General features: G+C 44.6%; 2 protein-coding genes and 3 long non-coding RNA genes across 11 annotated transcripts in view; 3 read left to right on the top strand and 2 right to left on the bottom strand.

Annotated features, from left to right (window-relative positions):
• The window catches only part of LOC117778343, a 51,426-nt gene extending 35,277 nt beyond the window's left edge, over positions 1-16,149 (top strand). For 3 of the 6 annotated variants that reach the window (XR_004616773.1, XR_004616771.1, XR_004616772.1), the window contains 2 exons: positions 14,282-14,332; positions 15,741-15,902. This is a non-coding gene — a long non-coding RNA (uncharacterized LOC117778343). Of the gene's footprint in view, positions 1-14,281; positions 14,333-15,740; positions 15,903-15,974 lie in introns of those variants that run through there. The other 3 variants (XR_004616776.1, XR_004616774.1, XR_004616775.1) reach the window with 3 other exon arrangements.
• LOC117778362 lies at positions 598-15,001 on the bottom strand. Its single transcript, XR_004616777.1, has 4 exons — positions 14,895-15,001; positions 11,681-11,684; positions 697-700; positions 598-608 (listed from the first exon to the last, which is right to left on the bottom strand). It is a non-coding gene; the product is annotated as an uncharacterized LOC117778362 (long non-coding RNA).
• Positions 16,150-17,848: 1,699 nt separating the features above from the next.
• LOC117778534 (trifunctional purine biosynthetic protein adenosine-3-like) lies at positions 17,849-19,045 on the top strand. Its single transcript, XM_034614229.1, has 5 exons — positions 17,849-17,992; positions 18,078-18,204; positions 18,288-18,403; positions 18,488-18,612; positions 19,021-19,045. The coding sequence occupies exons 1-5, from the start codon at positions 17,849-17,851 to the stop codon at positions 19,043-19,045; spliced, it is 537 nt and encodes a 178-aa protein (XP_034470120.1).
• On the bottom strand, positions 18,807-20,385 carry LOC117778313 (methyltransferase N6AMT1-like). Of its 2 annotated transcripts, XR_004616770.1 has the most exons (7): positions 20,026-20,385; positions 19,857-19,943; positions 19,691-19,781; positions 19,539-19,622; positions 19,311-19,452; positions 19,068-19,237; positions 18,807-19,033 (listed from the first exon to the last, which is right to left on the bottom strand). XR_004616770.1 is itself a non-coding variant. In XM_034613813.1 (6 exons), exons 1-6 carry the CDS (start codon positions 20,160-20,162, stop codon positions 19,125-19,127), a joined length of 654 nt encoding a protein of 217 aa, XP_034469704.1. In that variant the 5' UTR covers positions 20,163-20,383; the 3' UTR covers positions 18,807-19,124. The 2 variants fall into 2 exon arrangements, 1 of the variants encoding a protein (XP_034469704.1); XM_034613813.1 differs by having other exon boundaries at positions 18,807-19,237; positions 20,026-20,383.
• Positions 20,359-20,562, top strand: LOC117778369. The gene is made up of 2 exons (XR_004616778.1): positions 20,359-20,488; positions 20,527-20,562. It is a non-coding gene; the product is annotated as an uncharacterized LOC117778369 (long non-coding RNA).
• Positions 20,563-24,749: the final 4,187 nt, after the last annotated feature.

Below are 24,749 nucleotides of genomic sequence, written 5' to 3'. Positions count from 1 at the left end.
CAGCTCTTCTCTCCTACACTTAGACGCTCAGATGAACGCGGAGAACATGAAAAGCAATCTTCAAACGCTATCTTTATCCCCCGCGGCAGTTTGAAGTGCTGAAATTAAAGTTGCATATGGATGCCATCGAGACGCGAGCCACTCGGGGAGATTAAGGACAACACAAGGCATCTGTGCATTCCTGCACCATGTGTGTCCTGGTCGTCTGCACAGGCAGCTGACGGCATCGAGGGCCAACGCATCCACACAGATCAGGCCACGATAATCTGAAATTGCCTCTTTTCAAAGATCTCTAAGTCCAGACGGAGTTACAGTGGAAAGCCACAGCAGCAGTGTCACACGGTTAATGTTACATGGAAGTTCTGAATTAACCCGCCAGTCAGCATCAAAACTAATTCCTCCTGAACGGTCAAGGCCTTCAAAAATAAATCCTCGGTATCAGTTTAATAAACTATCACTCTGTGAAACGAGTTTATAAATTGTAATTTGTACCATATCTAATTTATTGATCATTGTAGATCAGGATTATATATAAATAGATGATGTACATCCTGCAGCTTATGAATATGATAACTGTAGTGGAAGAGCCCTTTCTTAATGACCTGGGACTTGTATCACGGCATCAAGGCTCATTATAAATTGAGAAACCAAAATTAAACTTAAAGTGCCTTGTTGAAATGTGCTATACAAATAAACATGTCTTGCCTAAATGACAAAATGTTCATAGAGTAGGGAATGTGATTTTTAGTCTGACAGATTCTTTTCAACTTTAAGTTCACAGGTCATAAAGATAAATACAAAATGTTTAAACTTTATACGTCACTGCACAAAAGTCACTGGAATCGGTTTAATTTGAGGGAAGACGAGGCCAGTGATGGCAGAAGGTAGATTTATTAGCAGATATATATAAAATGGCAGATATATTAAATTTTGATGACATTTAGGTAGAAACTCTAACATGTGGAGGTTCGGGAATTTAAGCCAATTCAGAAATTCCTGAAACCTGTTTTCTCTATAATAACCAGCAGATATACCACTTTTACTTCTCCATATTTCAGTCTAACAAACCCGAGCAGACCTGAGAATAATTGTGCCTGATGCGTGATGCTCCGCAAGCAGCCGTGTCCCAAACCAGGAAAAAACATTTCTGCCCTAAAAAAATGTGACACGTTGAGGCAAAAAATAAACTTTCAAGACATTGCATGAAAAAAGTAAAACCTCCTTTGCGAATCATTAAAACCTATTGCTCTCTAAAAGCAAATGTGATCTTAAAACATAATAAATTATCAAAAGAATCAAACGACAACATCCTTACGTGCAAAAAGTCCGAAAGAATTAGAAGAAGTGATACAAAAAGTAGAAATTGCCCCGAATGGGTTCATTCAAATAGTTTATTCACCCATCTTGCCCCAAAAGAAAGTTGTATCGATGTTCTCACTGATAAACCCACAGCTGAAGGTGCAGGTTTATCAGTGACCTAATGCAGCAGCATTAGGTCAACGCGGCCGGGCTGCAGCGGGGCGGCAGGAAATATTTCACAATTAAATATACAACAGGACGGCGGAAAGGGGCTTACAAAATACACCTCTTTTGCAATATAAACAGGATTTTCATCTAAATTGTGTACACAGCCGCAATCGTTCAGCTGGAGAGCTTCAGGTCTTAGCTCACCAATATGGCAAACAGCATTGATGCGGCTATCAGTCACGCCGACCCCAAAGTAAATACAACCCTGCGATTCATCGAAGGTAACAATTGAGGTTATGTACGATATGAAGGAATGTACAACCCCCCGCCCCCCCACCCTTCCACCATTAAACGCTAGTTCAAATATTTATATTTCTTTTTGGTATAAATATAACAGAAAGTTTCACAGTTCTGGCATTGTTTGGAAGGACAAGGAACCCGCTCGCGTTATAAATGAGGGCTCGGTGACAGGTGGTGATGCAAAAATGAAGAGTGTCTGGGCCTGGAGGTAAACAGAGCCCCGTAACAATACGGGCCGATGTGTTTGGAAGCGAAGCTGTGGCATATTTCACGGGACTGAGTCACAGCTTTATGGCCTCGGTGCGGCTGTGAAGGAGAAGTCCACACACAGAACAAACGGCTCTGGTGTCCTGGATGGATTTCTTCTCCACATCCACGTATTTAAACATTTCTGAAGGGATGGATGTGTGTGTGAGATCCTAAAAATTCACATACATAAGAGTCATAAACTGTGCAAATCACATACTGTACTGAGCAGAATCGCACACACACTTCTCCCCCATCAGCAACACAGACGCACATTTTTGCTTCCTCCACCTCATCAGTTCCTCACTCGTGTCTGGACCTAAAACCGTTAATCTAACTAAAAGGTCAGATAGTTCTGAACATAATTAATAACACAAATAATTGCGACCACAGTTTTTGAAAAACAGAGCTTGTGTTGTATGTAGTCTGCAAAGAAGATTGAATATTTTTAACTGATATGGACCTTGTTTGGAATGCGAATGTAGATTAGCAATGAGATGCTGTAGTCCACCATTGTTGATTCTGTGCTATCGACGTTTGTGTTGCGGGGGAATCAGAGACGTAGTGAGTGATGTATACAGTGATGTAATGACGTGGTTGTATGGTGGCTCCAGCCGGCGGGAAATCCAACTGGTTTGCAAGTTGAACCAGCCCGAGCATCTGGTTCACCTTGGTCGAAAAGGGGTATGTGACTGTATGTTTTTCTATGGTGGCTGCTCCCTGTCATGAACTGCAGCTCAAAAAACGTGAGTCAAAAAGCCGCACTCTGGCTGACTGACCTGGCGCAACCACCAGGATCAATAGGAGGTGGCTTTGATAATCGCTCAGCGCTTCATTAAAAGCGAGACGTTTTTCTTCTTCTCGCCATAGATGGGGCCGGATCACATCAGAGGCCAGATTTGAAATCAAAAAGCACAAACCCCCCCCCACACACTTAAAACGTCTCCCTTTTCTCCGGCTGTGATGGTAAACATGTTCTGATTGGCTTTAGGAGGAGATGAGCGAGGTATCAAAGCCAGTTAATTTGCCCAGTTAGGAAAATCTGTCAGCGCTTAGAAAACCTTAAGGAGGAGGCCGCTGTCGACTTAAATGCGACGTGATGTGTCCAAAAGCCATGACCGACCATCTCCATCCCATAGAGGAGCACCCGCACTGTGGAAATTGTTCTTTTGTGGCACACAACCATCGGAATCGCTTTAATCGGCTGCAGTTTCTCGTATTCTTATTTGCTCAAAAAGGAGAGAACCCTCCTAATACATGCTGCTAGTGAATTGAGGTTCATTAAGGTTTTGATGTGACTGGATAATCACCCTTCAAAATATAAGCAGAGCTGGTAAACATGAATTATCAGGGGAGGAGGAGGAGGAGGAGGGGTGGAGGAACCAGGCAGCAGCAGCAGCAGCAGCAGGACCTCATTGGTAATGCAAAACTTTAATACTCGAGACTGAGGAGGCTTGACGTGCGGAGGTGTAATGTCAGCTATCGATTGATCGGCGGTCGGGTGTCTCGGTGTCAGGCCTCATTGACATTCTCTCATCTTACGATGGAGGGAACTAGTTATATCTGTTTACGGCCACATGAATATTCCAGGAATTCCTCGTCCCAGCGGCTGCGGCTCGCTCTTTGTCTCTCCCTCGTTTTTCTGGGAAGGTATCGTAACGGATCTTTTAGCCACGTGTGAGCCACAGCCTGTGCTGTTGACTGTAAGTGCAAAGGCAATTGATCACCCTCCTGTCCTCCCTCCTCCTCTGCGGCACTTCAAACATGTCCCACTCTGCAACTTGTGTAGCATCCCTCACAGACCTTACTTTGAGAATGTCCCTCATGAGCAGCAATGTTTATTAAACATTTTCACATCTCCTTTATCGTCTCACAACTCTTTGAACTTATCTTTTGACCCCAACACATTTGTTTTTAGGATCTGATATCTAAATAACAATCTTAATCCCTCTCTGAAAATCCTGACAGATCTTTCTTTGCCACCCAAACCTGCCTCTCCTCTTTCCTCCTTTTTGCTTCCTCCCCACCTCTCTCTCCCTCTTTCCCCCCGAAACGCTGACCTACAGTTTATCACATCACGTATCACACCTCCAAAACTTGCTCCTCATGCATGCACGCACGCCTGCACACGGCACATATGTATTTTCTCAAAACAAAATCCCAAACACCCGGAGCGAGTGTGTGTTGTTAGGTGACAAGTCAGCGCCACCTCCCCTCCCCGACATCCCCCCCTCTGTACAAAAATAAAAACACACAGTGAGGTGGCGGGGAGCGTCTACACCCCCCGGTCCATCGCTCACAGCAGGGGTTATTGATTGTGACGTGCGCTCGCAGTGCACCTTCCCAGTCGCCTGTCAGCCAGATGCATGCTGGCAGGTCCGCCCCCCCCCCCCCACCCCCTCCGCCCTTGACAGCTCTTGCACGGCAGGGAGGTTGTAGGGGTAGCTTTGGTGTTGGAGGGGTGGGGGGGGGGGGGGATGGAGAAGGGAGGCGTTTGTCAGACAGAGGGAAAAAGACAGCTGGTGGGGCTTTGGCCCTCGATTTCTGCCCTCTCTGCTCTCCACGGGCCCTACAGAAGGTGAACCTCGACCCCTCGACCCTCCTGGACCCCGCTCTTGTTTGCGTCGTTGTCAGTGTTGCTACAAGGTGAGAGTAGCTGCCTGCAATGGTTAGCCTCTGTTTGAGGAAACCCAGGTCTGTCACAGTGGATCTTTTCTGGTTTTTTCACCCTGGAAAAGCCCCTTAGGATAGTGATGAACCGTTTCAGTCTGTGCTCCACATTACTGTCGCTTTTCTCCGCCACGTTTAATACGACAAAACCGTCCCCTTCCTCCTCCTCTCACTGAAACAACCAACCAACACCCCCCCCACCCCCCCACCTGCGCAGCTTGTTTAACGCCAGTGTCTCCAGAAGGTGCATCCCGTGCACACGCGGCGGCTGAGACAGGTAATGAGTTAGCTCGGGGGAGGCCGACATGACTGCACGCGTGCGGGAGTGTGAAATTACCTGACACAGCTTTCATCGACACAAGGTGCTTCCGCCGTCTGTGTGTTCGCAGCCGTGGGATTTGTACACACATGTTCACACAGAGAGAGAGAAAGGAGGAGGGAAGGAGGTGGGAGAATAGCATATGCCATTTGGTGAACACTTTAGTCCAAACCGCCTAATGGCACCCACCGTGAGTGAATGATGAGACTCTTTTGGCGGTGTGAAAAGGTCCCTGTTTGCCCTCTGTGTCTAATGATAGCTACAGGGTTATTCAGGAATTCCCTTATCAATATCAATTGGACTTCAATAAATGTAATCTCTTCAAAGTTTTCCAGCTGCAGCATCACAGCTAAATAAAGAGAGTACACGTGAGCAACAGTGTGCAGGTTGTCTGGTTCCTCCTCAGTCAGACTGGGGCTAAAATAAACAAAGTGATGCAGTGTCACATAATGGACAGTGCAGCACCTTTGACTCCCCTCAGAGGAATCTCTGTTTTGTGATCATATTTGTGGATACTTGCTCTAAGCTGAAGCTAATCAATTCAACTTTATCTCTAATATCTCAGATTTGACAGATGTTGTGGATTTTAATTAATATATCTGTTTCTAAGCAGCACTGTATCACACAGTGTTGAATCCAGTCTATAGTATCAAAGTGTTTAACAGAAAGGTGAAGAAGCCGCAGTGGACTGTGATTAATAACCAGCACGTGCCGCATGGTACAACCCTGAAATACTAAATGGATCATAAGCAATAATCACCCCAGGGTTGCAGACAATAACACCGCCACCACCAGTATCTCCATCCATTCGTCTCGGAAAAGGAAATTACTAAATCCAATACAGTTCGATAAAAATCTGGGCTGTCTGGATCGGCTGCTGGAGGATAATGCTGCCCGATAAAGGCGCTCGTTTCCGGCCGCACGCCATCCGTCATCCGGGGGTTGCTCCCCTGGTCAAGCTGTCTGCTACTCCAATAGATGACTGCAGCAGTTGTGCTGCTCACTCCGCTGTCTGGTGGCCTCAGCAGCAGCGGTTGCAAAGTTTATTTGTTTGTAAAGGACCACTCTGTATTGTACAAACTTTATGAATTATTCAGCTGCCTTTTACAGCTCAGTCCAGGCCAGGATCATAACGATAACCAGGTTCACTGCAGGGTTTGGAACTGAAACTTCCTATGACTTTAGTCTTAGTCAGAAGCCTATTTCACTATTGTCAACAAACTATATTCCAGTGAAAGTTTTTAAGTTACTTTTGTAATAAAATAGTTCCAATGGTAACTAAAATCTATTTTGTACATTTTGAGAACACAAATTCAATTGACTTTTGGATCCCAGTTTTATTGAATTTAGATTTGTCCTTATCAGCACAATGTATATATTTTCCTACTGGTGTTTCACAAGCCATTTGTGGGTGGGCCTTACCCCCGGGTTGGCAACCATTGGGTGATGTACATCACGTTTTGTTCCTTTTTGGAAACAATTTTGTCTCCAATTTGCCAGAATGAACTGTATGTGGTGGTACCGTGACCTCTGACCTTTTCAGGTCTTACTACTGATGTTTTTTTACGGTTTCCAGAAATGGGAGCATATTTCATTGTTGAGGCAGTCGTAAGTGGCTCAGGATGGGAGCTTCAGCTGAATAATCGAGATATAATCAACTGCACTGTTTATCCTGCAGTCTGACCTCGAACTCCTGTGTGAGCACAAACACAGAAGGGATGTACGCTCTCAAAATTACAGTTTAACAAGGGTTTCGAGAGCCTCTTAACAACTTAAGTCATCGCTGAACGATTCCTCTAGGAAACTCGGTGTGTATTATTGAGGCTTATCTGAGTCCTTGTTTGTACAAAAGACCTGTAAATGTTGACATCCTTTTGTTTTAGAGTCTTGAAAAACCTAGAGGGCTATGAAGTTGCACAAGGATTCAGTGTAGAAATAGGACACAGATGAATACTAATTACCTATTACGATGCAGATTTACTTAACAACTCTTTCCATTTGGCCTGAGGGAGAACAGGATGTCGTCTTTTACTTAAGGTGCTGCCTACCCTGTGCACGACCTGATGTTAAAGAGGGACAAATGTTGCCGTGGTTAATGAGCAAAGAGCAGCAGAGCTCATGTAAAGGTGTAAATATTAGGACTCAGAGACCAAAGGGAAATGGAAATGCAGGGTTACGAGCAAAGCGAAGTGAAGGAACATGGGAAAGGTTGGAAGTGTTAAGCTAATCAACAATTGAATAAGTGAAGTCCCTAAATAGCATAAAAATTACCGTTAAACAATGACACCCCATTTCTGTCACGTGTTTTGGAGATAGGAATAGTATAAAGATGACAGTTCAGCGTGAGGACAACATTTGCATAGGAAATGATCACGAACTGCGAATTGACAGGAATCAATTTTAGGTTGGGGTTCATAGTAAAGCAGTAAAAATGTCATTGCATTGTATAATTAAATGTAATAATATAATATAATTAAAAGTGTCATACTAAGTCATGAATACCATATTTTAGTGTGACATAACAATGACATTGTACATTTGAATTGTGTGGCCGAAAATTGATTAAAAACATATAGTAAGGAGACAGAGACGGATTAAATGTCATAGTATAGTATGGTTTCTGAAATCACATTAAAAAAGTCCTAGTATAGTATGGCGTCCGAAGTCACATATAAATGTCATAGTATGGTGTCAGAAAACCAATAAAAACATCATAGAATAGGAAGTAGTGAGGACCACACATGAGTTTCAACTAAAAATAATGTTTCTTTATTGAAACATAGACATCATAACACATAAAGCAAATGCTTGTTGGAGTAATGGGAGAGGGAGAGACTGGAAAAAGTCATAGGTTAGTATGTCGTTTTCAAACTGGTAAAAAAAAGTCATATGACTTATAACTGACTTGGAATAGAGAGTTTGGTTTGTTTGTTGCTGTGGGAATTAGTCTGGTTCAAAAGGGGGATTATGGGTAATATCAGTTCAGTTGTTTTTCAGTTGAGTGAGGGGGGGGGGGGGGGGGCTGCACAGTCAGAGCTCCTCTTAACAAGGTGATCAATTCTGTTGGGCTCTGTGTACGAGAGATGAAGTGATTTTCACGTAGAAAACCCTCCCCCCCCAAAAGTCTATCAAGGTCTGCTGCAGAGGGCGCTGTTGCTCAGTAAGTTACATAGTGTTGCTTTAAAATGGATAATCCATTGTATAGTATGGCATAAAAACATGAAAAAAGTCAGATTTACACCATTAATCTTTGGCTTCAGATAGATAGTCTGTTCAAATCTCCATTTTCCCTGCAATCCTCTTTGTTTCTCCAGCGCGGACCAACTTTGAGTGATTTGACTCGAGAGGCCACTCTGGTCACCCGCCCACCCTTCTGAAGCCTGCCACCGCTGAATAATGTGAACGTCTCAATTCACTTCACGTCCCTGCCACAGCATTTCAAAAGACACTTAATTTCATACTTGTTTACGGCTCTCTCCAGAGATCTAAAGTTCAAAATCGCATGCATTTTTAATTCCAAATTAAGCCAGGGAAGGAGGAGGAGGAGGAAAAAAAATCATGTTCACTTTGCCACATTTTGACAAACATGACCTCCCCTTGCTGGGGTGGAGGGATTATGCGGAACAAAAGCTGGCCCACTCGCCCGTACCAGGGCTTAAGGCTATTGGGCCGACAGATTAGAATATCTTTCACCCTCTGAAGGAGATAAGAGAGACACAAGCATCAGAAAACGGTGCAAAAACATAATGAACTGGTGATCTCCCACCACCAAAGAGCATGTGTGAAGTAGAGATTCATAAAGCTTCAAAACAGTAATGCAGATTTGTGGACCGTCTCTGCCCTGTTATAAAAAGCTCTACTTATGCGTCTGCTTATGCTTAAAACATGATCTGGGTTATCAAAGGTTGGAGGAATCTTCCTGCTCATTGTCTTTTTCTGGAGGAGTCCACTTCCAGCCCAAACTATCACCCTCAGCTGGGCGGTTTTGTTGCCACATCTCGTTTCTTATTATCCCAGATAATTACAAATATGTCAGACGTGTCGCCGTATGACGTCTGCTGACGCCGGCGAGCCGCGTGGCTGAAATGACACGGTGATGCATCTCACCCTCTCTCGCTCTCAATTAGCTCCCAGTGCTCCAGGTTAATGGAACTTTTGATTGGGGAAAACCCCTGGTTTCCTGGACGCCCGGCTTTCCTGTGGATGGGACGTATGGGGGGGTCGACCCCGTCCTTATCTTCTGCTGCACAAAGAGGAGTTTACTCTGCTGCTCCTGCTTCTCGCTGTGGAGAAGTATAGCACCATGCTTTTTACTTGGCTTCCTTAGCATTTTTGCACTAAATAACAGTTATCGCTCTCATCCTTTACCAATCGAGAAATGGCAGCAGGCAAACTTCTGTACGTTTGAAGAATCTAATTCAGGGATCAAACCAGTTTGTCCATTGACCTAAACACACGTGGCGGCAACGTGTGTTCTCGATATAGCACCATCCCAACTGCAGATGATAGGAACTGAGCTGGTTTCAGCAGGCTTTCTTCCTGCTATAAATTTAGCGTTGAACATTACAGGAACTTTATGATTCAGCATGTGAGGGACTCACTTCTATCCTTAGCTTTGTTTCAGAACCAGAATCTGGTGTATTTAGGCCAAGTTTCTTGCCAAATGTCATTGTTGTTAAATGTTATGGCTCTTTAGGTTTGACTCAATTAATTTGATCCTTCAAAGACTCTATTCTATTCAGTTTCCTTTGTATAGCAGCAACAGTTCATATAATAATAATACTAATAATAATTGTTGTTGCCTGAATCCTGCAGTTCTGGAGTCAGAGATACCTGCAGAGAGAGAGACTCAAGGATAACACGCAATTCAAATTATGTTAAAGTCGATTAATGGAGTTGTTTGACCTCATTCGTGTTGATTTGAAGTAAAAATGTAGCTGTGAACACAAACACGAGATCTAATTCATCGACTCAGAGTAATGACAGCGTCTCCAATCACAGTGAGTATTTAGGACAGATTTTGGCCAAAGTAGAAGCCGAAGGTTGCAGCATTTATATGTAGTTTGAAATCTGAGCACATTAAACCATATATCGAGATCATTTTTTCGGAGATGTCTAACCGTCGTACACGAGTTATAAAAGTTTAAACAGCAGCTGACCGACTTTGTCCTGGATCCAGGTGGTGTCAGTGCACGCTGCAACACCCAGATTTCCAGGGTAAGACGTGGATTACAGCCGGTCCTGGCTTCTCAATGGCCAGCAGCCTCACACTGTTTCCTCCTCTGCGGCTGGGCAGCGAGGTCAGTGAGATTACTGGACACAAAGTCGGCGCTCCAGTTCAGCATCCCTCCGCACAAACCTCCTCTGGCCAAACAAAATCCGCTATCAGAGGATGACACGAAACACCAGCCCGCAGGGCATCCTCCTCCTTTTCTTCCTCCTTCCTCCACCACTCTGGAGGAAACGCATCACTGAGTTTCACTTTGGTTTGTTTGCGGCCATGTTGGAGGCAAGGTGACAAGAGCAATACAAGAGAAACATTCCTGTAATTTCCAAAAAGAGCTTAAGGTGGAATTGTTGTCCATGGGGGAAAGCTGCCACCTCTCTTTCTTCTTCCCCTCCTTCCCCCTCAGTTTACCTAACTCGCCAACAAAAAAAAGGGGGAGATTTACCCACACACACACATACAAACACACACACCAACAACCCTCCTGAGGAGTGGCTGGCGAGCAGCGGAGAAATGCGCCCTGACAATCTCCCCTTCCCTCCGGCGGCTGGATGCCAGAAAGGAGCGCTGTTTCTTCTGAGAGATCTTTTACCGAAGATGCCAGGGATTAAGAAAGAAAAGACTGCAGGACACTGCTGTGTCACCTAGCATTAAACAGCCCTAAACTCTCTGGTTATGAGATACTCTGTGCAAAATAGGTCAGAGGAAGAAAAAAAAAGAGAAAAGAGGTTTTGATATCTTTTTTTTTCCAGAGTTTGTTGCTTTTCCCTCTGAGCCCTGGTGTCTTCTGGACTCTTGTCTTGGTGGTTGGTGCCTGCAAACACACAAGAGGCGTCAGACACAGTCGTTCACATACATGCAAATCAGTTTTCATGAGGAATCCAAAAAGCAACGAATCAACTGTTATTTGGAGAACATAACTCTGTTTGAATCTGAAGAAAAAAATGAAAACAGGTCAAATTTAAAGAAAACGGTTAAATCAACAGTGAGAAAGAAAGACAGTGGTGGAGGAAGGTGGGTTAATAAACACAGAGCGGGTCAAAAGAGTTTCGATGTAGTTCATTTAAAATAAGTGGGATGTCAATCAAAAATTAGGTAAATATTTGAAGATTCCAGGTTTAAGGCCGAGGTTCGGATCACATTTGACTTGTTAATATCAGAAGGTTCTGTTTCTTATGTTATTGTGTCTTTTCTGTCAAAGTTCCACTTGTGTAGCTTTCTCGTTGAGCCTGGAGCCAAATATACAAAATGAAATCAAAACAGTTGTCGATGAACTTTCTGTAAAGACCCAAACCCCTCTTGAGTTGAGTTTAATTTGATCTTCACAGATGTGAAATGCATCTGGTGCAGATGACAAAGTTTGAGTTTAGTTTTTGTGCATTTGTGATATTTCACGGAGGAGTTTAGCAAAACTGTCGGGTAAACTAACGCAGGGTGGAGGTGCAGCTGACGTGTCTCAACTCTGACCTCTACAGTGTTTCTCTGCTACTTTAATTGAGACTCCCGTGATGAGTTTTGACTTTGATTGCTTTCTGAATATTTTAGCTTTTACCGGATAGCTGTTTGTTAGCATACAGATAGGAGACATGTGGGGTGGTGGGGGATAAAGAGGGGAATACGTACATAGAAACAGTCTGATTCCAGCTGTCGTAGTTGTAGTTTATGCATCTGAATCACTAGGTCACCAGGATGCCCTAAAAAGAAACTTGGTTGACAAAGCCACTGCTCCTCTTTCAAGTTGCGTCTGGTCTTGCATTTTGAAAGAAAAGCAGCCAAAAAGTTTCCCGTTGTCATCTTTGCAATCCGCTCGGCCCAGTCTGAATAATTCAGCGGCTGCCTGGTCGAATGCAAACAAACGGAATAAAACATAGATAGTTATGAGGCATAAATATGAACAAACAGCATCTCAAAGCATTAAGGAAACACGGAGCGTCGGGGGTTTGGAGCGACAGATGAGGACAGTGTGTTTGACTGGTTGGACGGAGCCGTTACCCCCCCACATCTCCTTCAGCCCCCTAATGATGTGTGGCCTGTCATAGAGACGTAGCCAAATTACATTCAGGACTACAAAGCCTTCATCCGAGGTTTGCTCTCTCTGAGCAACACCCTGCAAAACAATAACTGGGATTCAGCAGCTGCAAATTGCACTAAAATTTCCCAGTCTCTTTCTGTGAATTATTAATGAGAGCCAAACCAAAAAAGACAAAAAAAAAAAAAGAAGGAAAGAAAAGGAGGAGGGGGTATCTACAGCGTGCCCGAGCATTGGAGAATGCTGTAATTATGCCAGGGAATGAGAAATGGAACAAAGTTGTTGGAGCCAGAAAAGGCGAGGCAGAAACTGAAACTAAGAGCTGGAAATTTGGAGCTGCGAGTGTGGAGAGAAAAGTAGATTTATTACATTGGCGGAAAAAAATGATCAACACACAATTAAAAATGGAGAACAACGGCATTTGCATTTGTCTCCGTCAGGTTTGCTTCTGTGTGAAAGTGAGGAGACGCGTGACGGGAGCCGGGACGTGTTTTAGGAACGAAGCCGTGACTACAAACACGTCAACGTTTTAGAAGATTTTTGAAAAGTGTCTTGTTTTCACAGCAGGAGTTTGAACTCAAGTTTTGGCACAAAAAAAAATGTCTCTTAACAGTGACAAAATGCCACCTGATGCTTAAAACCCCCCAAATCTGAAAAGATGTTCAGTGACAGTTTATGTAGTCTGTAGAAAAATCATTTTCAAAGTTGTACCATTTGGGGATTTGAACTTGGTAAAGTTGAGTGGAAATGTACCGAAATTGAATCTCAAAGTTTCCCATAGCAACTGCATTGCTAATTGATGCGCTGTTATCTTCCACATTGTAGATCCGTGTTGCCTGTGAATGTTGCTCTGTGCTTTTTGCTGCTTATTTACCGTTACAACATGGATGCATATACTGAACGAGGTCCAGGGGACAGTGATTCTGAAATGACAAAAAAGAAAACAGAGACAAAAGAAGTAGCTGTTTCAGGGGGTGGTCTTCAACATGACGCGTCCATGCTGCTGAGTCAGCGGCAGCTCGAGTGACAGTCCTCTTTGCAAAAAACGAAATTTTCTCTCAGCACGATTAGAAGTCTGCTCAACTCGAAATACGTTGTTAAATACATATGTTACGTTTCTTGAAAAGTCAGCGAGCTCAGTAAAACCTTTCCAGCCTCACAAGATTCAAGTTCTCAGGGGAACATCCCGAACACTCGTCACCTTCGGACTTCAAAATGTTGAGATCAAATTTTAGGTGTGTTCCTTTAAAAAATTTGTTCCGTGCGACAGGAATAAAAAAAAAAATTCAGTGTATTTGCATCCACACACAAACATACATCGTCGTCATCATGGTCGTGAGAAAATGCCAGCCAAAGTATCTCTCTCTCTCCAACACACACACACACACACACACACACAGACGTTTCAACCGAGGGCCTGGCAAGAATCCTCTGCACACAGGAGGCAGCGTCGTCCCTCAGGGATCCATAACCAACCAAATACCTCAGAGAGAGAGAGAGCGAGCAGCTCGTTTACCCAGCTGGGCCACGACGCTCGCTCACTCTGCCTGTGTGTGCGTGTGCGTGCGTGCATGTGGTGGGTGTAGGGGGGGTGAGGGTCGACCAGATGACACGGGCGACTCTCGGCATACTGTGGCTGAAATGAGGTTCACCACCTGATGAGGAGAGAGAGAGATAAATCTGGTTGAAAACACGAGTGTTTAGATACAAGATATGGACAAAAATCTGTGGACACCCAAACATTAGACACACGTGAAATCTGACCCAAAAAAAATCACAAATACTGTAAATAAATCATTACTGAGCTAAAAGTCGCTTGTTTTCTTAGAATGTTAAAATCGGGCTTCTTTGGAGGAAATATAGACATTTTGGGGGGGGGGTTAAAAATAACCTTTAAATCTGACTTATTTCTTTGTCAACATTAATCAGTAACGATATATTAATTGCACACACTGCTATCTTTATTGTATTTAGACTTTTTGAGGCTTCTGATATGAAATTCCCTCTTTGATCTGTGTTGCAGTCGAGACGAGTTTCACCACGTCGGAGGATTTTCACGGTTCACCGAACTGAGGTGAGTTTAATATGTAGAAGAAATACTTTACCTGACACAGTTCCTGTTAACTGCACCTGGTCGGGGTTAAAGGTCATCGTGTGTGTGTGTGACTCAGGATTTAAAAAAGCGTCGGATGATGATGATGCTTGGATTTCAGCTGTTCCCTGGTGCTGTTCTGCCCTCTACTGGCTACTTGTTGGAAGTGTCGCTGGTTGACTGAGAAGGTATTTTGTCGTCAATAATTCTCATTTTAAAGCATGACATTTCACTTTATTACAGTACAAGTTAACGTTCATACTATTTCAATCATATTTTATCTATTTCAAGTCATATAAATAGATTTTGGGGGTTGGGGATTTATTTCTATACTCAAATGTGTAGAAAGATAAAATAACAAGAACATACTTAACTTTAAATCCAACTGACCTGAAAACAAGGCATCAATTTCAACTGTGAGGAATGTGCAGTAATCATTCATCAAAGAGGATTTATGATGTTAATGTTTTAATGTGACAGCTGTGAACTAAATGTTTTGGAGTAGAACAATTCAAACTAGAATGTCCCGCAGATGAGCTCATACCTTAGCATAATAACTCCTAGAAGAACTAACTGCAGGTTTACACCATCGTTGACTTGACCGATACTTTGTGTGTAATAATCAAACGCTAATTTGATTTCTGAATTACTTTTTTTCCCAACAGTCTCCTTAAATGAAATCAAACTGCACCAAATTCCACACACTCATAAATATGTCTGATTTTTCCCATGACCCATGAATTATTCGCTGAGAAATCAACAAAAACGTGACAATATATAGGGAGTTGCCCTTGATCTGCGACAAAATGGGTTCTTCACTGACCCACATCACATCCCTCCACGGAAATCCATCTGCTGATTTCAACATAATCACACAGGAGCGCAGTTTATTTGCATAGCCCATATGTAGAAATCTAATTTGTTCTCATGGGGCTTAATCCTGTTTACAAACAGAGGGACAGACAGGGGTGAAAACATAACTACCTTGGCAGAGGTAACTAAAGCAAAGGACCTCAAAACTTAACTGAAGTGCAGCATTTGAGTACAAAAGATCCAGTGCGTCTATTTAGTGCCACGTTACACTTATTCCAGTGAACCTGTTCCGTTTTTCACCCCATTTCATTTCTCTGTCAACTGTAGTAAAAGGTACTTTGTCAGTTTCAGATCAATACAAAACATATTTAACATTTAGCAACAGATGATTCATCAAGTCAGAATCTGTGAATAGTAAAAATTTGTGTTTGTGTTTTAAATCTGTCTCTCCCATCTTCTCTTCTTCCTCCTCCTCCTCCTCCTCGCGGAGTTCAAGGTCGCCGTGCGGCTATTTCCAGCTCGTCTTGGCTCTGATCTGTGTCGCAAAATGACAAGGTAACGCAACTCGGGGGGTCAGCTGTGTTACAGGAACGCTTCCACGGATCGGCAGAGAGGAAATCAATCCTGCCTGACAGTGTCTTCAGGATACTCTGACCTGACTGTGCCATGACAACTGCACGCGCGCACACACGTGGGGTAAGAGAAGAGACACATGCATAGATAAACACTGGAGCTCACACTCGTACGCACAAACAAACACTCGTAGTATCATACACAAACATGAGCTGTAACCAAATATAGCTCAGTGCAGCTGTCTGTCTAACACACACAACCTCTGTCAGCTCTGGTTTGTCGCCCGTCTTGTCAAGGTGCATCAGAGAGACGAGGTGTCTGCCGGAAAGTCCATCACCGACTAACTGCTTGTGAAAAGTGGAGCCGACGTTCTCAGGGAGGAAGGAACCAATCGTTAAAGAACGGGGAGCGACGAAACACATCCACAAAAGAGTCGGTCCGTCCTACAGACAAATCCAGTTTGCTGCCTTAGATTTCCGTCGTTTCCTGTCCAGTTTGGTAGTTGTAGTTGGCAAGATTGGTGATAAATATCTGTCTTTACTAATCTACAGTTCAGCATGACTCTGGAACTTGCTGCACCTGATTCTGACAATTTAAATGTGCAATACGTAGCTTTGGCCACTAGGGGTCTCTCAATCAAAACAATAACTGAGACTGAAAGAGAAAACATTCTCCCTGTTCCAAATTAGTAGATCATCAAAGTCATGTTCATCAAGCTGCTGCTCGTAGGTAGAAAGTGACTCGTTTCCTGCGCCTGCAGCTGCCAGGTGTCGTCCTACAACACGGAGCGAGATAACTAACCGCCCCTGTCCCTCAGAGGTAGTAATATCTGGTGTCTCTGTGGCCAAACAATGCCTGTAAGCGCTGGCAGCCATTAGACTCACTCCCAGGTCATTGAGCATTCCCTGCTAGCTAATTACAACAGGGCCTGGAGTTGTCTGCACCCCCCTCCCCCTCCCCACCTCCTGTCTGGAAACACACGGGCATCTGTGGAGGACAGTGGGAGGGTCGCGCAGGGGTTGCAAAGGGGGACGTATTTCTGACAAATGCGCCATCTTCATAATTAGCTCGGAAGCAACATATGAAACATTAAACACGCCGGGCGCCGACGACAATCAAAACATTTCATTTGTTGTCAATTATTCATTACTTTGAAGGTTCTGAAGGGGTCGTTAATATGGAAATAAGCTTGCGATGCTAACAAGGTTGTGGTATCTGATTCCAAATCATCTGAGCACAGAGCGCCCCGTCCTCCCTTTTTTCTTTTGGGCTAATATTTTGTCTTTCCTATTGTGATTTCGTCTCTTATTCATGAAGTCTGCTCTTCAAACAAAACCATTTTCTGACTTGAAAAACAAGCTGCTTTTATCCACTTCATTAAAGGAGGGGAAACGCTTGATGGAGTTCTTCAAGTTGAGCTCAACCTAAAAATGAAGTTAAACCAGCCGAGACTAATCTACTCCTTTTTAAATTTTCCAGCTTTCTTTAGCACCTGTCTTTGTTGTTGTGTTTTCTTCCCCCGGTGGCTGTCGCGGCCGACCTGCCAAGAACGCGTTTGCTAAAGTTTTCCTTTCCGCGCAGGGGTTGCAAAGGGGGACGTATTTCTGACAAAAGTGGTGGCAGGGAAAGCTGGAGATCACCACGGTGGGGCGAGCGCTACTTTGAACCTAGTATCGTTTCCAAATATCAAAGTCAATTATATTCCAGCTAAACTATCAAATATTAAAGCGTTGTAAAGCCAGACATTCCTGGCAGATCTGACAGACGTGTTACCGATACACCACAGGAGTTCAGGAGTGGCTTCACTACAAAGCTACCGTAACTTGTATTTGTCATAGCTAAGGCCTCAATCAGTTTGAGACCACACTTTGTGCCTCAGCTACAGCTGCCCCGCCCCATTCTGCGGCTCTGGACAGAGCGTCGGTAGGTTTGCTTTTCATTTTCACCCCAGATACAAACACTTGATTCACAACCCACACTTGAACTGTTCTGTCGCCTCCAGGTGAGGTTCTGCTCACACCGACGAAGATCTGCAGTCCCCCTGTGCTGCCCATCCTCTGTGTGCTCTGTAGACGGATTTAGTTTGATATTTTTCTCATGATTTGTCTAAAAATGTTTCATCTGTGTCCCAACCTCCAGGCCCTGATCGAGCAGGACATGCGTCCGTCCAGCTCGGCAGAGATTGTGGTCGTCATCTCCAACAGGCCGGGCGTTCAGGGCCTGAAGAGAGCGTCACTGTCTGGAATCCAGACACGAGTAACACAAACATTTACGAGAAGAATAAAAACCCAAGTTCAGTCATGCGAGTTGTTCCCTAATTGAAGGATTAGATAATTAAGTTGTGGTGGAGCACAAAATGTACGGGAGCCGGGCAGAGTTTGACGGCACCATTGACCGCGTGCTGGAGCTGGTGTGTCTCGCTGGATTCACGAGGATCCTCACGGGAAACTTTGTCAAGAAATGGAACGGTGTGAAGACGCCATCAGGACGACGGAGGTGTTGTTACATTTAATTCCAAAGTCACGTTAAACAGCGTTTGTTTCTGTTGCAGGAAAACTGCTGAACATCCATCCACCCCTGCTGCCGTCATTCAATGGCGCGAATGCCCAGAAGCAGGCGCTACAGGCCGGGGTGCGGGTGACTGGCTGCACGGTTCACTTTGTGGCAGTAAGTATGAAAGAGTTCGGGACAAATAATATCAGACAAGTTGTTTTTGTCTTTGAATTAGATAAACAGCTGTTGTCTTGTCAGGAAGAGGTGGACGCAGGAGGCCGTGCCCGTGCTGAGCTGCGACAGGATCCGGGAGGCCGAGCACTGCGCCTTCCCCGCCGCCCTGGAGCTGGTGGCCAGCGGCGTGTGGAAGACGAACCCACAGAGTTAAAGACCAGACGTCAAACTCAACTTTATCCATTCGTGTCATTAACACAATTAAAACAGTTTGCTTCTGTAAAACTTTATTGTACAAACAAGTGGGAAAGAAATAGAAAAGTTTACAGTCTAAACTTTAATTTCCTCCACTTCAAACTGTCCTTTGCTTGTCATTGTCCGGTCCAGTTGAGAGGACATTCTTAGATCAAAGTAGCATTTCAACTTCTACTGTAAAGAAGCATCGTACTGGAAATGAAATGACATTCCAATATTAGCCTTTAAGAAAAGTTACGATTGTAATAATGCCTGCACCGGAATTAGCTAGTACTGCTTGTAGCGCTGTCGGTGTAATGAAATCTTGTCTGTCATTATTAAAATGTCTGTTAAAGTGTTGCATACACATGTCATGTTTACAGCAGAAGCACCTTCCAGTCGGTCTGAATCTGGGACATTTGTCCTTGTAAAATCCGAGACCCTTAATCCGTCCAGTCTCTTCTTTGACAGCTCAGAATTCTTCCTCTCACGTCTGTCTCCTGTGGAAGCGAAGCACTGACAGTCTCTCGTTTCCAGCTCTTGTGGTCAAACACGACTCTCCCTGCAAGCCACGTTTCCCCAGGAGGTTAATGATGTCCTCTGTTGACAAAGAGGGAGGAGCGTCAAATCACCTTTGTCGTAATTGAAATTGCTTCAGACATTAAAAACTCACCTGGATCATTCTCGGCGATGGTAATGAGGTAAAACAACCCTGTAGTGGACAGCAGCTCCGTCACCAAGGGGAGAAATCTGTCCGTTACTTCTCGTCCTCGCGTCCCACCTGCCCAGGCGGCCTCGATACCTCTGCTCCCCACCTGGACAGGACACAAGAAAGGCTTCCACTGTTAAAACGCTCCCCATCTTCCACCTGTAGGGGGCCTGCTGGACTGAGAGGCGTCACCTCCTCTGATGGCGTCACCACGTAGGGAGGATTGAAGAGGAGGACGTCCACTTTGCCACTCAGCCGGGGCAGAAGACACTCCACCTAAAGAGAGGAAAACATTTAAATATGCATTGTGGTTCATTTGAAATCTGTGCATGTAAAAGTCTCACCAGGTCTGTGATGACAGGTTGTAGTGACACGCTGTTGCAGGAGGCCGTCTTCTCTGTGCACTGCGCGGCTGCAGGATTCACATCAGTGCAACTGGGAGACAAACACCGAGGATCACACTGTGCTAATGCACGAGTGTATTTCACTGTAAATGGGATATCAGCTCACATGTATAACGCTGAAGGTCCAACCACCGACGCCAGGAAGGCGGACACCGCTCCAGAGCCGCTGCCGACCTCCACACACACAGCTGGGCTGCAGACAGCGGAGAGAGACACACCTGGTCTGAGTGACAGGGCTCATTTCCGGTTGAGTGACAGCGGAACGTGCGTCTGACCTGATCGTCTGCAGCCGCCGTGCGTCTTTCTCCAGCGCGTCCATCAGAAGGAACGAGTCCTCCGCGGGCTCGTAAACCTCCTGGAAGTGTCCCCGTCCGGCGTGGGAGTAAACGGGAGTGTGGTAACCGGCGCACATGTCTTCCTTCACGGCTGCAGCCTTGCATGCGTTCCTGGCTCGCGTTCCCGGCTCGCTCCACCATCCACTGCGTAAATAATGGTACGTAAATGTCAGCGGAGGTTTCGCACAGTGTTGTCGTTTAACGGTTAAGTCGATTTTACGCACTAATCGCCGTCAGAATTGTTCATAAACGACGTAAGCTAACGTTGTGCTAGGCGCTTCAGCTAACGTGTTTTCAATTCACTTCCTCATACGCACTACGTCACTGTGACGTGGGTGGCTCTCTTCTTCGCTGGTTTATTGTAGCAGCTGTTTCTATGTGGTTTTATGAATGAAAATGTGAAGTAATCAGTTAAATAAAATGTAATGTTAAACCTGACAGTCAACAATAACTGTACAAATTAAAATAGTGTTGACAGAAAAAAGAATAAAATGCATGTATAATATATACTCGTCTTGTTAGGTTTATGAATAATATGTGGGTCGTTGAAAAAGAACTAATTTACAGACAGCAAACTAAATCAAATTGTCTTAACATTAAAAGTGCAACTGAAGCAACATAAAAAAAAACGTACACGTAATGAAGAAATAAGTCCTGGTGCATCACATTAGTACATGTATAATAAATTGAAGGGCAAATATTCAGAGGAGATTTAATTGTGGATTGAAGACGGAGCAGAAACTGTAAAAGTGAAGCATTGACACGAGTAAACTATAAGATTGGGCCAAATGTGATGTGTTGTCTGTTAAATCAGTTGTAGTTTAGATAAAGAAATGCAACAATAAAGTAGAGCTGAGGCTCTTGTGATTAAATAATAATTGTTTTAATCTTATAAATGAAAATGTGTGCTTTTAATATACAGTATGTTTGCGCCGCGGCCGTAAACGGCGACTGACGGACGTGCTCCGGTCAGCGTCTGGCGTCACTTCCTGTTTTGAATTGTTTGCGCATGGACTAGGTATGGCGTCCTGCTGCTCCTCGTTTCTCCCATCAACTGTCCCCCCCTCCATAAACTCTACGGTCTCCCAGCCCACCCTCACACTGTGTCCCTTCCTCTCTGGTGTTAGCTTAGCAGCTTAGCGTTAGCCTCTCTCACGGTGCTGCTCACTCACTCCTCCGCCTCCTTAATTAAAAACAGTTATTGTATAAAAACTATAGAAATTCAGACTGTCGGAGCAATGAAGGTTTAATGTCGTTAGTTATGAATTGTTTGTCAAGTGTCAGTAGATTAGAATGTAGAGTTTATGACATAATTAAATTGAAAGTCAGCAACTTTGTCATTATAGCACACTCCACTTGCTCATACATCATATTTTACAGGAGCAAGTTCTGGAAGCCGTAATGAAAATTAAGCTTATTTCCCAAATTTGTGTAGTAAAGTAACCTGAAAGTGGGGGTCATCCTGAACAAGAGTGAAGTGAAAGTTGTCTGTCACCTCTTAAGGTTAAAGTTGGTACCATATTTTCTCTAAATGTGTACAGTAAAAATCGTTGACACTTGGCATAGAGATGTTTATGTATTTTTTGCTGTTGCCATTGTAAACAGAATATTTGTCTTCCCACAGAAAGAGATGAGGGGAAGCATTACCTACAAGATTGTGCCCAGTTACTGGTCCATGTCCCGTGAGGTATGGCATCGAACACACGCACACATTTGATGGTATAGTTAATTGCAGAATCTTCATAATAATATTCATTACAATAATGAGATATTTGAAGGTGTTCTGAACTCTGCCTCGTTAACGTGTCCAAATGATGTGTTGTCATCAAAAGATTAGCAAGCCCCCCCCAAACATTTTCTGCATGATATGTGTACAAAGGCTGCCTTTCAGCAGCGCATCGCACACCTGCGACGAGAGCGCGCATTCAGTGGAGGAGTGAGGCGAGTGGTGTGTGACGCAGAAGGAATTGGGAGCGAGGATCGACGTCATCGATGACGTAAATACGTCGACTCGCGGAACGTGCGTCCACACGTCGTATGAAAGGATTCAGATACCTAAAGAGCAAGCTGAAGAGAACCAAATCACCCCCGATCTTCGAGCATAGGTCAACTAGGACCCAGATGCTGTTATTAGATTTTGAAGGAGCGTTTCTATGTTACGGTAGTCGTATTTTAACCTGCGCAGCCTTTTCCGTCTTTACGGTAGTAAGCCCTGGCAGCGCCTACTATACAGAACAACAGAAAGTGGGAACAAAGAGGAAAGTTGCAGCTGTTTAGTAGTTAATATTTGGTGAGATTGTTTATATGTGAAACGTAGTTATATATAAAGAAAAAAGAAGAAATGGGGAATCTCAAACTAAAATATTTATTTGATTATAGTACACTTCAGTGTGAAAATTAATAATAAACATAGTTGAAATACTCTAGGATTTTGACTTTATATAGACATTGATACAACTACGAGGCTACTTCAACAACTATATGAACCGAGTAATCCAAAATAATTGTTACATTAATTGATTAAAGAAATGATAAGAGAAAAGAGAGAGAAGTGGGGTTTTGGCAGACACACCTGGAGCGGAGCTGGAATCCGAATGGGCTAATCAGAATAAGTTTAGAAGATACAGTCTTTACCAGTCGTCACCGATATTTTGGTCCTTTGAACTGGATCCTAATCTTAACTCCAGGATTAAGATGCAACAATACAGAAGTGGAGACCGTCCAAAGAGGGATAGACGTACGGATGACTACGAAGTGGACTATCTAATGGAGGGAGATGCCCAGATGATATCTCTCACTTGTCATTGGGGGGGTTCCCCAATACCCACCCTGGGGTGGAAGAGAACCTGAAGAACAGTACGGCTCATCCAGCTTCCACAAGAAGCTGGGGATGACATGGGAGGAAAACCCACAGCTCCATTGGGACTTTGAGCAGCTTCACTCACCAAGAGACGAGACGAGGACGCTTGTGGAGGGCATACGCAGCCGCAAAGAACAAATGTCAGCTGTAGTTACTCACTCACTCACTCCCCACAGCCAGTTTCAAATGAGCGGTCCAACTATTATCCCCCACCAGTCCACTTCACGCCTACCTCATAAGGAGCCAGGACACACGAGGAGCCTCCTTATCATCCCCCATAGTCCAGCTCTACACCACATCCGCGTTATTCAGGTCCCCAGACCCATACATATCTCTACCCCCCTACTCCGATACCATGGCTGCTCTGGATGAAAGGTTTGGACAGCCACACCAAGTTGCATTGAGGAGAATGGCATTTGTCTAGGATGCACCTGACGTCTGCGGTGGTGACACGGCAGCCTTTGAGAGGTTTTCACTACCAATCCAGTCAGTGGTGGGACTACTGAAGACCCTGGGTCCACAAGCGGGCGACACGTGTACAACAACCAAGACTGTGGTCCAGAGGCTCTGGGAGGAAAACGGGGAACTGGACGACTGTCACCTCCAACTGGAGATTGTAGATGTCTGGAACAAGTAGGCAGGAGAACTAAAGGTCCTACCATTCATCAGCCTCCCACGGTGTTACACTCCCAAAGAAGTTGAAGGTGCTAGCATCATAGCTCCAAAAATAGAAGATAGTCAGGGCAAGACCTATCTGGCATTGGTCATGTTAAGATCCCAAATTGCCATGGTGATTCAGGAGGAGGAGCTCACCTTGAAGACACCTCAGTCAAGCCACCCTGTTGACAGATTGATGTGGCTGCCGTCAGAGTGTTGCCGCTTTAAGGTGTTTGTTGGCACAAGGGTGGCTGAGATCCAGGAGCCCACCGACCACAATGCGGATTCGGTGAGGGAAGACCTTGAGAGAGCTTGCAGAGCCCAACAGAAGGAGTCAGGGCTCACCTTTCCCCCACCAATCCCCAGATGTATGGCCCAGGAAATGTGCTGCGTCAGCTGAGGAAGAGATGTGCTAACTTTGGAAGTGTACTTTCTGTGGAAAGAGCGGCAAGTTCCAGATGTGGACAAATGCAAATCATGGAGGGAGCTTATGGACGTAACAGCGCGGCAGACTAGTGCAACAGAAATATTTATCTTCCAGAGTGACCGTTTCCCGGATGAACCCTGCGTCACCTAGTAGCCACCTACTTACCTTGTCCCAAGAGTTTAATGAGTCAAGCGAACTAATCAGAGTTGGTGGGAGACTATGTAGATGTATGGATGGTGGCATGCCACCATCCATCCCATTGTCAAAGTCTTGATCCAGGATTAGGTCTGTCACCCTGGGCCAGAGCTGAAATGAAGCGCATCTTATGGATCCTCAGAGGACGTGAATCTATCCCTCACCATCAGCAGTCCTGCACAGACTGTCATCGATGGAAGTCCAAACCAGCGGTCCTCACAATGTGCGACTTACCAGTTGCCAGCCTTTGTGTCTTTAAGGCTGCCTTTCACTCCAACGGCACGGACCGTTGCAGACCCTTCCAGATAAAAGTGGAGCGGCGGTCCGAAAAGAGACGGGGGAATAATATTCAAGCGCCTCGCCACTTGGACCTCATTGCTCTGAATAATAGTCAGATCAGGGGACCAACTTCAAGGGAGGACTGAAAGAGCTCCGTGAGGCCTCCCTGTACCCACTTACAGGACTGTCTCAGAAAATTAGAATATTGTGATAAAGTTCTTTATTTTCTGTAATGTAATTAAAAAA

Source organism: Hippoglossus hippoglossus, chromosome 2, assembly GCF_009819705.1.
Source record: "Hippoglossus hippoglossus isolate fHipHip1 chromosome 2, fHipHip1.pri, whole genome shotgun sequence".
Lineage (NCBI taxonomy): Eukaryota > Metazoa > Chordata > Actinopteri > Pleuronectiformes > Pleuronectidae > Hippoglossus > Hippoglossus hippoglossus.
The sequence above is the reverse complement of the archived record's forward strand: the minus strand, read 5'-3'. Positions and strand labels throughout refer to the sequence as shown.